This window comes from Pelophylax lessonae (assembly GCF_965119305.1).
Source record: "Pelophylax lessonae genome assembly, chromosome: 9".
Classification (NCBI taxonomy): Eukaryota; Metazoa; Chordata; class Amphibia; order Anura; family Ranidae; genus Pelophylax; species Pelophylax lessonae.
Window position 1 is genome coordinate 79,193,712 of NC_138776.1, and position 18,269 is coordinate 79,211,980.

An 18,269-nucleotide genomic window follows, 5' to 3' on the forward strand; every position below is an offset into this window, starting at 1 on the left:
GTTTGATGCCCTACCAAATACTGATGCAGGTTCTGTCGCCTACTCACACTTGAGGAAGGTGTTTCACTTGTGCGTGTAGCTGGCACAGATCGACCACGTCCTCTCCTTGCAACAGGAGCTCTACCAGCAGCACCACGACCCAGGCCACGGCCCTTATTTGACGGTCTCCTCATATTTCTGTAATTTAAGATCTTGCCCTAGAAAGGTTTTTATTGAATAGCGGAATAGGAAATATGATCCAAAAAAGTGTATGTATCTCGCACGTACACAACCACACTAGGCCCCAATTACTATTGTTTGTACCCCTAAAAGGATGGTTGAGCAGTAGGAGCAGGAGTATGGAACAGGCAGCACCCTCAAATCTTCAGAAGTATGAGATGAACCCCAACAACTTGGAAAGGTGGATCTCACACGTACCGACACAGACTATCTCGCAATTGAATTGATCCCCAAAGGTTTTAATTGAATAGCGGAATAGAAAATATGATCAAAAAGAAAGTGTATGTATCTCGCACGTACACCACCACACTAGGCCCCAACTACTATTGTTTGTACCCCTAAAAGGATGGTTGAGCAGTAGGAGGAGGAGTATGGAACAGGCAGCACCCTCAAATCTTCAGAAGTATGAGATGAACCCCAAAAACTTGGAAAGGTGGATCTCTCTCACACGTACCAACACAGACTATCCCCCAATTTAACTGATCCCCAAAGGTTTTTGATTAAATAGCGGAATAGAAAATATGATCCAAAAAAAGTGTATGTATATCACACGTACACAACCACACTAGGCCCCAATTACTATTGTTTGTACCCCTAAAAGGCTAGATGAGGAGTAGGGGGGGTATGGAACAGGCAGCACCCTCAAACCTTCAGAAGTATGAGATGAACCCCAACAACTTGGAAAGGTGGATCTCTCTCACACGTACCAACACAGACTATCCCCCAATTTAACTGATCCCCAAAGGTTTTTGATTAAATAGCGGAATAGAAAATATGATCCAAAAAAAGTGTATGTATATCACACGTACACAACCACACTGGGCCCCAATTACTATTGTTTGTACCCCTAAAAGGCTAGATGAGGAGTAGGGGGGAGTATGGAACAGGCAGCACCCTCAAACCTTCAGAAGTATGAGATGAACCCCAACAACTTGGAAAGGTGGATCTCTCTCACACGTACCAACACAGACTATCCCCCAATTTAACTGATCCCCAAAGGTTTTTGATTAAATAGCGGAATAGAAAATATGATCCAAAAAAAGTGTATGTATATCACACGTACACAACCACACTAGGCCCCAATTACTATTGTTTGTACCCCTAAAAGGCTAGATGAGGAGTAGGGGGGGTATGGAACAGGCAGCACCCTCAAATCTTCAGAAGTATGAGATGAACCCCAAAAACTTGGAAAGGTGGATCTCTCTCACACGTACCAACACAGACTATCCCCCAATTTAACTGATCCCCAAAGGTTTTTGATTAAATAGCGGAATAGAAAATATGATCCAAAAAAAGTGTATGTATATCACACGTACACAACCACACTAGGCCCCAATTACTATTGTTTGTACCCCTAAAAGGCTAGATGAGGAGTAGGGGGAGTATGGAACAGGCAGCACCCTCAAACCTTCAGAAGTATGAGATGAACCCCAACAACTTGGAAAGGTGGATCTCTCTCACACGTACCAACACAGACTATCCCCCAATTTAACTGATCCCCAAAGGTTTTTGATTAAATAGCGGAATAGAAAATATGATCCAAAAAAAGTGTATGTATATCACACGTACACAACCACACTGGGCCCCAATTACTATTGTTTGTACCCCTAAAAGGCTAGATGAGGAGTAGGGGGAGTATGGAACAGGCAGCACCCTCAAACCTTCAGAAGTATGAGATGAACCCCAACAACTTGGAAAGGTGGATCTCTCTCACACGTACCAACACAGACTATCCCCCAATTTAACTGATCCCCAAAGGTTTTTGATTAAATAGCGGAATAGAAAATATGATCCAAAAAAAGTGTATGTATATCACACGTACACAACCACACTAGGCCCCAATTACTATTGTTTGTACCCCTAAAAGGCTAGATGAGGAGTAGGGGGGGTATGGAACAGGCAGCACCCTCAAACCTTCAGAAGTATGAGATGAACCCCAACAACTTGGAAAGGTGGATCTCTCTCACACGTACCAACACAGACTATCCCCCAATTTAACTGATCCCCAAAGGTTTTTGATTAAATAGCGGAATAGAAAATATGATCCAAAAAAAGTGTATGTATATCACACGTACACAACCACACTAGGCCCCAATTACTATTGTTTGTACCCCTAAAAGGCTAGGAGTAGGGGGAGTATGGAACAGGCAGCACCCTCAAACCTTCAGAAGTATGAGATGAACCCCAACAACTTGGAAAGGTGGATCTCTCTCACACGTACCAACACAGACTATCCCCCAATTTAACTGATCCCCAAAGGTTTTTGATTAAATAGCGGAATAGAAAATATGATCCAAAAAAAGTGTATGTATATCACACGTACACAACCACACTAGGCCCCAATTACTATTGTTTGTACCCCTAAAAGGCTAGATGAGGAGTAGGGGGAGTATGGAACAGGCAGCACCCTCAAACCTTCAGAAGTATGAGATGAACCTTAACAACTTGGAAAGGTGGATCTCTCTCACACGTACCAACACAGACTATCCCCCAATTTAACTGATCCCCAAAGGTTTTTGATTAAATAGCGGAATAGAAAATATGATCCAAAAAAAGTGTATGTATATCACACGTACACAACCACACTAGGCCCCAATTACTATTGTTTGTACCCCTAAAAGGCTAGATGAGGAGTAGGGGGGGTATGGAACAGGCAGCACCCTCAAACCTTCAGAAGTATGAGATGAACCCCAACAACTTGGAAAGGTGGATCTCTCTCACACGTACCAACACAGACTATCCCCCAATTTAACTGATCCCCAAAGGTTTTTGATTAAATAGCGGAATAGAAAATATGATCCAAAAAAAGTGTATGTATATCACACGTACACAACCACACTGGGCCCCAATTACTATTGTTTGTACCCCTAAAAGGCTAGATGAGGAGTAGGGGGAGTATGGAACAGGCAGCACCCTCAAACCTTCAGAAGTATGAGATGAACCCCAACAACTTGGAAAGGTGGATCTCTCTCACACGTACCAACACAGACTATCCCCCAATTTAACTGATCCCCAAAGGTTTTTGATTAAATAGCGGAATAGAAAATATGATCCAAAAAAAGTGTATGTACAGTGGGTACGGAAAGTATTCAGATCCCCTTAAATTTTTCACTCTTTGTTATATTGCAGCCATTTGCTAAAATCATTTAAGTTCATTCTTCTTCCTCATGAATGTACACATAGCACCCCATACTGACAGAAAAACACAGAATTGTTGACATTGTTGCAGATTTATTAAAAAAGAAAAACTGAAATATCACATGGTCCTAAGTATTCAGACCCTTTGCTGTGACACTCATATATTTAACTCAGGCGCTTTCCATTTCTTCTGATCATCCTTGAGATGGTTCTACACCTTCATTTGAGTCCAGCTGTGTTTGATTATACTGATTGGACTTGATTAGGAAAGCCACACACCTGTCTATATAAGACCTTCCAGATCACAATGCATGTCAGAGCAAATGAGAATCATGAGGTCAAAGGAACTGCCTGAAGAGCTCAGAGACAGAATTGTGGCAAGGCACAGATCTGGCCAAGGTTACAAAAAGATTTCTGCTGCACTTAAGGTTCCTAAGAGCACAGTGGCCTCCATAATCCTCAAATGGAAGACGTTTGGGACGACCAGAACCCTTCCTAGAGCTGGCCGTCCGGCCAAACTGAGCTATCGGGGGAGAAGAGCCTTGGTGAGAGAGGTAAAGAAGAACCCAAAGATCACTGTGGCTGAGCTCCAGAGATGCAGTCAGGAGATGGGAGAAAGTTGTAGAAAGTCAACCATCACTGCAGCCCTCCACCAGTCGGGGCTTTATGGCAGAGTGGCCCGACGGAAGCCTCTCCTCAGTGTAAGACACATGAAAGCCCGCATGGAGTTTGCTAAAAAACACCTGAAGGACTCCAAGATGGTGAGAAATAAGATTCTCTGGTCTGATGAGACCAAAATAGAACTTTTTGGCCTTAATTCTAAGCGGTATGTGTGGAGAAAACCAGGCACTGCTCATCACCTGTCCAATACAGTCCCAACAGTGAAGCATGGTGGCGGCAGCATCATGCTGTGGGGGTGTTTTTCAGCTGCAGGGACAGGACGACTGGTTGCAATTGAGGGAAAGATAAATGCGGCCAAGTACAGGGATATCCTGGACAAAAACCTTCTCCAGAGTGCTCTGGATCTCAGACTGGGCCGAAGGTTTACCTTCCAACAAGACAATGACCCTAAGCACACAGCTAAAATAATGAAGGAGTGGCTTCACAACAACTCCGTGACTGTTCTTAAATGGCCCAGCCAGAGCCCTGACTTAAACCCAATTGAGCATCTCTGGAGAGACCTAAAAATGGCTGTCCACCAACGTTTACCATCCAACCTGACAGAACTGGAGAGGATCTGCAAGGAGGAATGGCAGAGGATCCCCAAATCCAGGTGTGAAAGACTTGTTGCATCTTTCCCAAAAAGACTCCTGGCTGTATTAGATCAAAAGGGGGCTTCTACTAAATACTGAGCAAAGGGTCTGAATACTTAGGACCATGTGATATTTCAGTTTTTCTTTTTTAATAAATCTGCAACAATGTCAACAATTCTGTGTTTTTCTGTCAGTATGGGGTGCTATGTGTACATTCATGAGGAAGAAGAATGAACTTAAATGATTTTAGCAAATGGCTGCAATATAACAAAGAGTGAAAAATTTAAGGGGGTCTGAATACTTTCCGTACCCACTGTATATCACACGTACACAACCACACTGGGCCCCAATTACTATTGTTTGTACCCCTAAATGGCTAGATGAGGAGTAGGGGGAGTATGGAACAGGCAGCACCCTCAAACCTTCAGAAGTATGAGATGAACCCCAACAACTTGGAAAGGTGGATCTCTCTCACACGTACCAACACAGACTATCCCCCAATTTAACTGATCCCCAAAGGTTTTTGATTAAATAGCGGAATAGAAAATATGATCCAAAAAAAGTGTATGTATATCACACGTACACAACCACACTAGGCCCCAATTACTATTGTTTGTACCCCTAAAAGGCTAGATGAGGAGTAGGGGGGGTATGGAACAGGCAGCACCCTCAAACCTTCAGAAGTATGAGATGAACCCCAACAACTTGGAAAGGTGGATCTCTCTCACACGTACCAACACAGACTATCCCCCAATTTAACTGATCCCCAAAGGTTTTTGATTAAATAGCGGAATAGAAAATATGATCCAAAAAAAGTGTATGTATATCACACGTACACAACCACACTAGGCCCCAATTACTATTGTTTGTACCCCTAAAAGGCTAGGAGTAGGGGGAGTATGGAACAGGCAGCACCCTCAAACCTTCAGAAGTATGAGATGAACCCCAACAACTTGGAAAGGTGGATCTCTCTCACACGTACCAACACAGACTATCCCCCAATTTAACTGATCCCCAAAGGTTTTTGATTAAATAGCGGAATAGAAAATATGATCCAAAAAAAGTGTATGTATATCACACATACACAACCACACTAGGCCCCAATTACTATTGTTTGTACCCCTAAAAGGCTAGATGAGGAGTAGGGGGAGTATGGAACAGGCAGCACCCTCAAATCTTCAGAAGTATGAGATTGTGTTCACTGTACCCCACAAAGATTGAGTTCACTGCACCCCACAATGATTGTGTTCACTGCACCCCACAAAGATTGTGTTCACTGCACCTCACAAAGATTGTGTTCACTGTACCCCCCAAAGATTGTGTTCACTGCACCCCACAAAGATTCTGTTCACTGTACCCCACAAAGATTGTGTTCACTGCACCCTAAAAGGATGTTGTTCACTGCACCCCACAAAGATTGTGTTCACTGCACCCTAAAAGGATGTTGTTCACTGCACCCCAAAAAGATTGTGTTCACTGTACCCCCCCAAAGATTGTGTTCACTGCACCCCACAAAGATTGTGTTCACTGCACCCCAAAAAGATTGTGTTCACTGTACCCCCCAAAGATTGTGTTCACTGCACCCCAAAAAGATTGTGTTCACTGTACCCCCCAAAGATTGTGTTCACTGCACCCCACAAAGATTCTGTTCACTGTACCCCACAAAGATTGTGTTCACTGCACCCCAAAAAGATTGTGTTCACTGTACCCCCCCAAAGATTGTGTTCACTGCACCCCACAAAGATTCTGTTCACTGCACCCCACAAAGGATTTTGTTCACTGCACCCCAAAAAGATTGTGTTCACTGCACCCCAAAAAGGATTTTGATCACTGCACCCCAAAAAGGATGTTGTTCACTGCACCCCAAAAATGATTTTGTTCACTCCACCCCAAAAAGATTGTGTTCACTGCACCCCACAAAGATTGTGTTCACTGCACCCCAAAAAGATTGTGTTCACTGTACCCCCCAAAGATTGTGTTCACTGCACCCCACAAAGATTCTGTTCACTGTACCCCACAAAGATTGTGTTCACTGCACCCCAAAAAGATTGTGTTCACTGCACCCCAAAAAGGATGTTGTTCACTGCACCCCAAAAAGATTGTGTTCACTGCACCCCACAAAGATTGTGTTCACTGCACCCCACAAAGATTGTGTTCACTGCACCCCAAAAAGGATTTTGTTCACTGCACCCCAAAAAGGATGTTGTTCACTCCACCCCAAAAAGATTGTGTTCACTGCACCCCAAAAAGATTGTGTTCACTGCACCCCACAAAGGATTTTGTTCACTGCACCCCAAAAAGATTGTGTTCACTGCACCCCAAAAAGGATGTTGTTCACTGCACCCCAAAAAGGATTTTGTTCACTGCACCCCAAAAAGATTGTGTTCACTGCACCCCACAAAGGATTTTGTTCACTGCACCCCACAAAGATTGTGTTCACTGCACACCAAAAAGGATTGTGTTCACTGCACCCCAAAAAGATTTTGTTCACTGCACCCCAAAAAGATTGTGTTCACTGCAGCCCAAAAAGATTGTGTTCACTGCAGCCCAAAAAGATTGTGTTCACTGCAGCCCAAAAAGATTGTGTTCACTGCAGCTCACACACAGAAAAATGGATGTGGATCACTGACACCTGCCTATCTCCAATCCCACACCACACAGCAATATCGATTGTAGTTTGTAGAACACAGTTTCCCTAAAATTCAGCAGACTCTGTCCCTAACAGGATTGAGAAGAGATCGTAGATCAGGATTGAGTGCAGATTCACCCCACCCCCCACACAGCAATATCGATTGTAGTTTGTAGAAGACACTGACCCTATAATTCAGCAGACTCTATCCCTAAAATGCCTACAACTCGCCCTGCCTAAACACTCCGACCTGTCCCTCAATTCTATCCGGACACAAATGGTTTTTTCCTGCCTATCTTTCCCTAATCAGCAGCCAGCACATTGATGTGTGCTCTGTCCCTTAGCTAAGCAGCAGAATGACGCTGCTGCGGCAGCTGCCTCGAACTTATAAAGACTTGGTCACATGCTTCAGACGGCCAATCACAGCTACTAAGACATTTGCAGGCATGGCTGGGATGGCTTAAGGCACACCAGTTAAACGATTGTTGATTGGCTGTTGAAAGCCCGCCATGAAAAGAGCGCCAAAGCATGCAAAACCCGGAAATAAAACGACCGAACACGGATTTTTACCCGAACATACAGTAAAGTGTCCGTGTCCGTGTTCGGGTAAAAAAAATCCAATTATTCGGTACGAACACGAATAATACAGTCCGTGTTCGCTCAACACTATTGATAATAAACAGCACCTTTTTCTTGTCAGAAGTAAATGCAGCAGGTTCAAAGTATATACGACATTGATTAAGGAAACCCCTGTATCTGCGGTGATCTCTATTAAACTTGAGTGGGAGGGGCATCTGTGTGTTAGTATCAACCGCAGCAGCATCTCGAGAACGCATGTCCGGCAATTGTATATGCAGATCAAGGATGTTCTCTTGTAGCCCTTTCACTTCAGTTTGTAACTCAGCAAACTTTTCCTGGTAGGTAGAACCAAACACCTGTAACTCAGAGATTTGCCCCTTGAAAGGACTCACAGCAGCTGTTACAACGGCTTCCATGTTTTGGACCAGAATATTCTGTCACACCTGGAGTCAGGCTCAGAGGTCAGTAGCTAAAGCAAAGGAAGCTCACACAGGAACCAGCAGGATAGGAACACAGGTAGGTCACCTTGGCAGATGATGCAGGCTTACCTGAGGTGAGAAATCTAAGTACTAACCGGTGTTCACCAGAGCTCCTGATGATGGAGATGGATTTTGCTGCATGTTAGCACCAGGTCACGGTCCTTAGGATCACCCCAGCAGGAGGTGAGCAAGCCAGGGTCCAGTAGCAGATATAGCAGATAGGGATCAAGCAGAAGTATAGTCAAGGAGCCAAGGGTCGGTAACGTGTAGTTGCAGGTTGGGATTAAGCAGAAGCGTAGTCGAGGAACAAGCCAAATGTCGATAAGGGATGATAGCGAAGATACAGACGGCAGTAGGAGAGACAAGCAAGATATTGGCTGGTGAAGGCACAATATTCTGGCAACCAGGAAGTGCAGAGACATGGTTTAAATCAGGAAGTTCATGGGAGGAGCAAAGGGTTCAACTTTCAAGGCAATTAATATTCACGGCAGGAGCATTTAAGGGTTTACCAGGGAACTGTCCAGCATTCCATGTGGCTCAGCAAGCAGAGTCATTGCCAGACACGGTTGAGGTCCCAGGTTCAAGTCTGGGTCCTGACACAAAGGTTCAGTACAGTATTTAAGTGGGATAGTCAAGCTTGATGAGTAAGTGTCAGATCATTGTGAAAGATTTGGAAGGCTTGCAGAAGATCCATTGCCAATTGTTTGATGTGAACTTCTCTGCATTTCTTTTTTTTTTTGTGAGAGGCCAATTTAATTACTTTTCTTTTAATATTATGTTTATGGGACTTCCAGACTGTTACAAATCAGTTGAATAAATGGTAATTCGGGGAGTTCTTCACAGTGGAAACGGTGGCAGGGTCCGTAAGCAGAGTGTCCCCGACTTTTCAGGCAATGGTAAATCAAATCTCAGGCCCACTATATCATTGTCAGACTATGAGATAGGGGTGATGGATGATGGTCTGTCAGGAGGATAGGGGGGGGGGGGGATTTGATGAACCAATATGTGGTCCATGTGAGAGAATAAGTTGTGAGGATTAGAGTGAAATGCATAGGATATAATAGAAGACTGTACTAAGGTAAAAGAGTACGGAGTTACTTGGCCATGGAAATGTCCGCTTGTACTAAGGTAAAATGTTCACAATTTTATACAGGAAGAATCACCTCTGAATGGTTGTTGGGAATCTCTATCTGATCACATGACCTTGTCCATGGGACTTTTTTCATCTGTTTAACCATGGACTCACTTTGTGAAACAACACCCTTTTTTAATTGAAGCTATTAGTGATTTTTTTAGCACTGTTGTTTTGGATAAGCACATTTATTATTTTTTAAACAGATATAAACATAACATCAAATAGTGAGCAAGCTCTCCCCCTACCAGGAAAGAATCCAGGATATAATGTCCATGTTTATGCAAGAACGCATCCCCTCATTATCCATAGAAAACTGTTTAATATCATAGCAAGGGACCTCTAGCCACTCTCATCTGGGGTCAGGGGACTCCTAAAAATGGTAACACAAAGCCTAAACAGTGTACATTGTGACTACCAACAAATGGGGTATACTGCACTTATCCTAGTCCAGATAGATCTACCACCTAAGGTACTTGAGGAACTACATTCCCTAGTTTAATAGAAATGCAGCTGCACATTGATGTTGTGGGAGGGCAGTGCAATATCACTGCACAGAGCAGGTAAGTAAGACAAAAAAAAATGATCCTTTATTATCACTTTAACTGAGAGAGAGAGAGAGAAAGACCTGTTAACTCACTTTATTTTTGAAACACCTCTGTATTTTGAAGACTGTTGAATCCCCAACAAGTTCTCCATTTGGTAATAAGATGTAAACAAATACACGTATCGATGATGATGTCCCGGGTGTAAGAGAAAGCTTGACAGCAGTTTCACCGTGTAAGTCTATGAGATCACCATGTAAGTCTATGAGAGAAATAGTTATAAAGTTAATGTTTGGTAAGAAACTGTGTGCTCCATTCACAAAGTGGTATCGCCAAGAACAATAAGGAAATATATGACACAGGAGGACATCTCAGATAAGCAATTCCAGGAGAGACAGCAAGGAGCTCAGATAAAAACAAAGGGGAGTAAAAAGGAAAAGTGAACGGAAAAATACATCATTAAATCTGGATATTACAGCACAATTCAGAGTAGAACAAGAATTAGAAGTAGAACCGGATCAATAATATTCAGAACAACCGTTGATGGACCAATCGCCTACGAAGGAAGAAACGGCGGCAATGTTTGCTGGATTAGAAAAATCTTTAAAAATTGACCTGACAAAAATTCATAAAGACCTAGGCCATGTATTGGAGCGAGTGGAAGAGTTGGAAAAAAGACAGGAAAATTATAAGAGTATAATTCAGGAATTAAGAAAGGAAGCGAAGGATAGAAAGAGAGAAAACAGAAATCTTGAATATAAGATGGAGGATCAAGAGAATAGAAACAGAAAAAAAAAATTAAGTAAAAGTAAGATATGAAGAACATAAAGTGGCAGCATACGCAGACAACGTTTTGTTTTACATTAAAAATCCTAGAATAACCCTCCCTAACATCGAGAATGAGCTTAAAGAGGAAGTAAACCCTCCTCAGGAAGTTGTACCTATAGGTAAGCCTATGATAAGGCTTACCTATAGGTACTGTAAATATCTCCTAAACTTGCACCGTTTAGGAGATATTTACCTTTAATGCAGCCAGTGACGTCACTGGCGCATGCGCTCTGAAGGAACGGCTGATCGTGCCGTTCCTTCAGAGCCCCGTGCCGTGACCGTCGGCTCCCGCGCGCGTGCGCGGGAGTGACGTCACCGCGGCTCCGGCCAATCAGATGACCGGATGCCGCGATCCCGGAAGACGGGCGACATGTCATGTCGCCCGTCATACAGGTAAGAGAGCGGCATGGCGGGGGCTCGTTCTAAGGTAAGTATTTCATAATGAGCTAGTATGCGATGCATACTAGCTCATTATGTCTTTCTCTTGCAGGTTGTAAAAAAAAAAAAATTTTTTTGAACGAGTTTACAACCTCTTTAAGGAATATGGGGAATTATCTAATTTTAAAATTAACCCAATAAAATCTGAAATTTTAAACATCGGGTTAAATAAAAAAGAAAGCATAGTATCACAGAGGGAATTCCCATTCACTTGGACAAAATCACAATTTAAATACTTGGGGATTAATATAACTTAATCTCTTGGAAATCTTTACCAAGCAAATTATATACCCATGCTAAATTAAATAAAAGCAGATATAAAGAAGATATCTAGTCGCCCACTAGCGCCCACTATCTTGGTTAGGAAGAATAAATGCAATTAAAATGATTGTACTACCTAAAATATTATATCAATTTCAAACGCTACCAATCTCTATACCATGGAAGTATTTTAAAATAATAAAATCAATGTTTTTAAAAGGTATTTGGCAAGGGAAAAAAACAAAACAGTACATGGTTCTCAGTAGGAGTAAGACACAAGGAGAAATGGCGGTACCAGATATGAAAAGGTATTATGCCGCAGTTATAATTTCACGTATGTTAGAATGGACAAAAACAAACAGATAAAAGATGAGTCAAGATTGAAAAAGCACTGTTTGGGGTACAGTTGGGTGGAAGTATATGGATACCTCCTGAGTATAGGGGAACACAAGTAGAAACACATGAATTGACAGTTGTACTATTTAAAATTTGTGAAATGATTTACAGAAAGGCCAAATGGGAATAGGATTCTCCTTTGATTCTGTTAGATGGCACAAAATATTTTGCACCAGGGGATGAGACACAATTTGTCACATGGATTAAAAACACGCAGTTAAAAAATATAATAGAAGATGGAAGAATTAGGCCATATCACAAACTTATCACAAGTGAAGGTAACCTGAAGTTAAATGAATGGAGGTATCACCAATTAAAAAACTTTGTGAGATCTTTACCACAGCCAATAAGATCATCGGGAATCTGAATATAGTGGAGAAATTATGTGATCCAATTACAAAGATAAAGCATGGAATATATGTATATGTATAAGATGATAACAGAACTGTAAGAATCGGGGAGGCCTCCATTCATTGAAACTTGGGGAAGAGAGATAGGAACATATTTATATGAACACAAAGTGAAAGAAGTTCTGAGAGCTGTGTACTGTTACGCAATTGACGTGAATACTATAGAAATGATTTACAAAAGTATATTGAGATGGTATACAACGCCGGAAAAAGCACAAAAACAATATTCAGAGAAAACAGACTTGTGTTGGAGGGGATGTAAAACACGGGGTACGATGTATCATATTTGGTGGGAATGTCCAAAGATACGTGTTTATTGGCAGAAAGTATAGCAGTATATCAAAGAAATAACAGAAGAAATTCTTTAAGTATATAAACAGTAAGAAAGCGAGGCCAGAACACATTGGCCCCATAAAAGACGACAAAGGAAATATGGCCACTGAGGACAGACAAAAGACGGAAGTGTTAAATAATTTCTTCTCTTCAGTCTTCACAAAAGAATTGGGGGGCTACACTAACCCAGCTTGTAAGGCCAAACTAAACAACACACCTCAGAAAGTACCGCCATGGCTAACAGAAGATAGACTTAGAACTAAAATAGAGAAACTTAACATAAATAAATCACCGGCAGTGCTCCCTAAGCGTTCAAGGGGCTATGCAAGCAGTGAGGCTAAAAGATGCCATGCTGTGCTTCAGTTGGTCTGTCTAGGGGATAGGAGTCACACGGGTGCAGAGATTCAGTCAGTTCTGCAGGGGCAGGCTCAGAGATGGTTGACACCACAACAGCTTGAGCGAGGAATGGTTGTATGCGACAATGGCACCACTTTCTCTCCACCCTCCGACAGGGACACTTGACACATGTTCCATGCTTGGCACATGTCCTGAATCTGGTGGTGAAGTGTTTCTTGAGCAGATACTCGGGCTTCCAAGATCTCCTAAGGCAGGACAGAAAAGTCTGTGGCCATTTCTGCAAAAGGTACAATGCCAGTGCTTGCTTATCTGACATTCAACAAGAATTCAACCTGCCCACCAACTGGCCCCCTTTATGCAGATATCATTCCTGCAGGACCACAAAACACGCAGGAGGAAGAGGAGGTTTGTGACAGCATGGATGCATACAGCAGTCTTCAAGGGATGGTTTTGATGTCCCAGAAACCCCAGGAGTTGTACGTGGTTGGGGAGAGGTTACTCCTGACAAAGTCATCCTTAGTGACCCAGAGGACTCAGAATCTCCTGCCTCCTCCAACTTATGTTGCATGGGTTCCCTGATTCTGCAAAGCCTGTGAAAGGACCTGAGGATTTGTGCTATCAAAGAGAGGGATAATTACTGGATGGCAACCCTTCTTGATCCACCTTACAAGGGTAAAGTTGCAGAGCTCATTCTGCCTTTGCAGAAGAAGCAGAGGATGAAATATCTTGAGGAGGCCTTGAAAAAAAATTTGTGTACCACCTTTCCAGACACTGGGAGGTTAACATTCATTGGACGTGTTTCTGAGGCATCGTTCAGCCAAAGATGAGCGGTGGAGAAGGCGGCTGGCTGACTGATGCCTTTAACCAGTTCTTTAGTCCTCAGCAGCACCCATCGGCAGTGTCTCCATCATATGGTGCATGATTATCTAGGCACAAGAGCAGACTTGGAGACCTTTCCAGCTGAGCATCCACTGGGTTACTGGGTCTTGAGGATGGACCACTGGCCAGAACTTGCTCAATATGCAATTGAGCTACTGGCCTGTCTTGCTTCCAGCATGCTTTCCGAACTGACGTTCAGTGCTGCTGGGGGTGTGACGGACAAAAGAGTGCTTCTGTCCACAGACTCTGTTGACCATCTGACTTTTATCAAAATGAATCAGTCCTGGATCAACAACAGCTATTAAGCCCCTGATGCTGATGTAACTGATCCCTTGAAGACTGCATATGCTGCCTATCCTCTTCCTCAACCATGATTCCGCTAGCTTCCAACAATGTTTTTAGTTTAGGTCACCAACAACCTCCAAGGCCTCATTTTTCTGAACTTGCATGACGGGTGCATACAATTTTAATGTCGTATGTCATTTTTAACAACAGGCCCTGTCCCTGTGCCCTGCGCCCAGCAAGAGCAAATTTCAAATTTGTATAGAAATCTTTCCAGCAGGTCCCATTCCTGGGCCAAGCAAGAGTAACTGTGAGGGGTTACGGTGTTCAGGCACCACTAACACCATAGGCCCAATTTTTTGCACCTGTATGACAAGCACATGTGATTTCAAAATTTGTATGTAATTTTGACCAGCAGGGCCCGTTCCTGTGCCCAGCAAGAGTAACTGCGAGGGGTTACGGTGTTCAGGCACTACCAACAACCAAGGCCCAATTTTTCTACACCTGTATGACAAGTTCATGAGATTTCAAAATTTGTTTGGAATTTTAACCTGCAGGGCCTGTTCCTGCACCCAGCAAGAGTAACTGCGAGGGGTTGCAGTGTTTAGACACCACCAACAACCAAGGCCCAATTTTTCTGCACCTGTATGACAAGTACATGCGATTTCAAAATTTGTATGGAATTTTTACCAACAGGGCCCATTCCTGCGCCCAGCAAGAGTAACTGCGAGGGGTTACGGTGTTCAGGCACCACCAACAACCAAGGCCCAATTTTTCTGCATCTGTATGACAAGTTCATGCGATTTCAAAATTTGTATGGGATTTTGACCAGCAGGGCCCGTTCCTGCACCCAGCAAGAGAAACTGCGAGGGGTTACAGTGTTCAGGCACCACCAACAACCAAGGCACAATTTTTCTGCACCTGTATGACAAGTACATGCGATTTGAAATTTATATGTATATTTGTATATGACATTTTTTCCTTTAGAAATGTCAGTATTGCTGCAGCAGACTACATACATCGCAGAGATGCGCTACTTTACAGGCACATTAAGGGACCCCCAGGAATTTTTCATTTTTATAGTTTCACTTTAAGTGTCATTAAAATCAGTAAATTACTGCTCCTTTAAAAATGATCGTTTTTAAAAACGTTTTTTTCATCGCTACATGTTCCCCAGGTCAGTACCCGAACCCCCATGCACTTTTGTTGGGTAATAACTTGCATTTAAGCCTTCAAAATGAGGCTGTTAGATTTTTGACGTTCAAGTCCCATAGACTTCAATGGAGTTTGTTTTTCCGAACAAACTTTTCTCCTGGTCGTGGTGTTCTGGTGCGAACCGAACAGGGGGGTGGGTAATGCTGGCTCCTCTGAGATGGAGAGTGTGACAGGAGCGGTGCTGGAGGAAGCATGCAGCTGCAGTAGAGAGCAGACCCCATGCTTCCTGTATCCCTTCTGTCACAGGCGGGGTGAATTTGATATCACTCTGCCTGTGACAGGAGCTGAAACTACACCAGAAGCATCGGATCCATTCTTCACTGACAGCCAGGAGGAAGCAGACGGGACATGGCATGGCACTTGCAGGTTTTAGGGAGCCACAGGCAAAATGCGGGAGACTCCTGCACCTCGTGGGAGACTTGGGATGTTTGTATTTAGCACTTGGGATTGTTATATGATCACAAGAGTTATTATTATTATTTATAAGTAGTTATCAGTATATACCCAAACAGTACATGCACTCATTTTAATTCATTCAAGAATCAAATAGCTTGATTTGATGGTTGCAGCAGTTTATTTTTCAACTGGGTTACTTATGATGATCACATTAACGGCCAGTGCCCCCATTACACTTACATATTGTTAAAGGGGGCTTCCAGATTCTAATAAGCCCCCGGCCCACAGACCTCCACAACCACTGGCCACGATTGTAGAGAGAGGCCCTTGTCCCCATCAACATGGGGACAAGACGTTTTGGGTCCCCCTACCTCAAAGCACCCCCCCATGTTGAGGGCATGTAGCCTAGTATGGTTCAGGAGGGGGGGCCCCCTTTCCTGACCTTTTGGCCCCCCTTTCCTGATCTGCCAGGCTGTATGGTTGGATAAGAGTCTGGTATGGATTTTGGTTTGGTTTCAAAAATGTTGGCGTGGGGGTTCTCCTTAAAATCCATACCAGACCCAAAGAGTCTGGTATGAATTGGGGGACCGCATGCTGTTTTTTTACTTAATTTTAAAATTTCGACACCTTATGACTCTGGGTGGTTGGCAAGCTCAGAGGTGGCAGCCCTAGATGTCACTGCTATCCCTAACAGCCGGGAGAGGAGTCCGTCTAGTAGAGGTGGTGAGGGGACTGTAGGTAGGCCTAGACAGTTGGTGGTAATTGAGGATTCTATAATCAGAAGCACTGATAGAATAATTTGTCACCAGGATCACCTCAACCAAATGGTTTGCTGTCTCCCTGGTGCCAGGGTTCGGCATGTGGTGGACCGGGTTTATAAATTACGGGGAGGGGCTGGGCATGACCCAGCTGTCTTGGTCCACATTGGAACCAATAACAGAATAAACTGTATATAAGGTGGAGGCTCCTTGAGAACCAATTTAATGAACTAGGCTGCAAGTTGAAGGGAAGGATCTCTAAGGTGATATTCTCTGAAATATTGCCTGTGCCATGCGCAACACAGGAAAGACAGGGGGAAATTAGAGAGCTGAATGCATGGCTAAAGATGGAGGGATTTGGGTTTTTAGAGCACTAAGCTCCCTTTTCATTGGGGTGCAACCTATATGCTAAAGACGGTTTGCACTTAAATGGAAGGGGGTCTTTTGTGCTTGGGGAGAGGTTTATGGGAAGGCTGAGGAGTTTTTAAACTAGGTTTGAGGGGGAGGGTGAATTAGATTATAATGGGTCAGACAGGTCAGACAGGGGTTAGCCCCTATTGGTGGGTGGAATGAGAAAAGATGGGGGTAGAGTTATGGCAGAGGATAAGAAGGTTCCCATGTTACAAACAACCATTTCAAACGGTACTATTTATACCAAAATTAAAAATATGCAAAATAAGTGTGCAAAATGTGACAATGAATTAAAGTGTTTGTTCACCAATGCCAGAAGTCTGCTAAGCAAAATAGATGAGTTGGAAGCTCTGGTGCACGAGAAGAACTATGATTTAACCACTTTAGGACTGCTCACTGTGCTGCTACTGCGGCACAGTGGCAGCCCTGTGTCCAGCGACGTAGACCTACGTCGCTGGACTCCTAGCTGTCTGTGTTTAGACACAGAGGGAGTCGGGCCGGAGGAGGAGAGGCGGTTATTACCGCCTCTCTTCCCCGATCGTCGGGGAAAGAGTGAGAAAATCTGCCCGCTTGTGTAAATAAAGCGGACGGATCTTCTCTGTGACGGACAGGAGGAGATCACAGGATTCAGCATAGCTGAACCTACGATCTCTGTCTCTGTCACAGAACCCCCTCCCCCCACACACGTCAGTAAGCATGAGGCCCTATGATCACCAACAGTGTTAACCCCTTCCCTGCCAGTGTCATTATTACAGTAACAGTGCATATTTTTAGCACTGATTACTGTAGTAATGTCACTGGTCCCCCCCAAAAGTGTCAAAAATGTCAGATAGGGGTCTGATCTGTCCACTGCAATGTCGCAGTCCAGCAAAAAAATCGCAGATCGCCTCCATTACTAGTAAAAAAAAAAAAAAAACAATAAAAATGACAAATCTTTCCAGTATTTAGTAAACACGATAACTTTTGCGCAAACCAATCAAAATACGCTTATTGCAATTTTTTTTACCAAGAATATGTAGCAGAAAACAAATTGGCCTAAAATGTTAAAAAATTTTGATTTAGAGTTAAATTCTGAAGTGTCTGTGTAAACCTGTTTGCTCAGGGACTGGTGGTGGTTAGGGGACCGGAATCACCCTCCTGACAGTGGGAAATACCTCAGGTATCATGGGCCACATGTGTTTGGTAGGATTTTCAGAGTCCTAACCTGGAACATGGAAGACATAGGCCTATGCGAGAGGGTGAGCAATAGGGTGTAAGCAGGTGCTTCCAATAGGTTAATGTTTTTTTCAGGGCTGACCCAAAAGTGGAAGTGGAACTTCCGCTTTAAGGCC

General features: G+C 43.4%; 1 protein-coding gene across 1 annotated transcript in view; it reads right to left on the reverse strand.

The window, feature by feature from the left end:
* Window positions 1-18,269, reverse strand: part of LOC309564225 (alpha-2-macroglobulin-like) — a gene marked incomplete at its 3' end in the record, with an annotated part of 271,806 nt that overhangs the window by 176,010 nt on the left and 77,527 nt on the right. Inside the window, 1 exon segment of the mRNA XM_082268852.1 lies at window positions 10,070-10,215. Within this exon segment, the coding sequence (XP_082124978.1) occupies window positions 10,070-10,215 (146 nt within the window).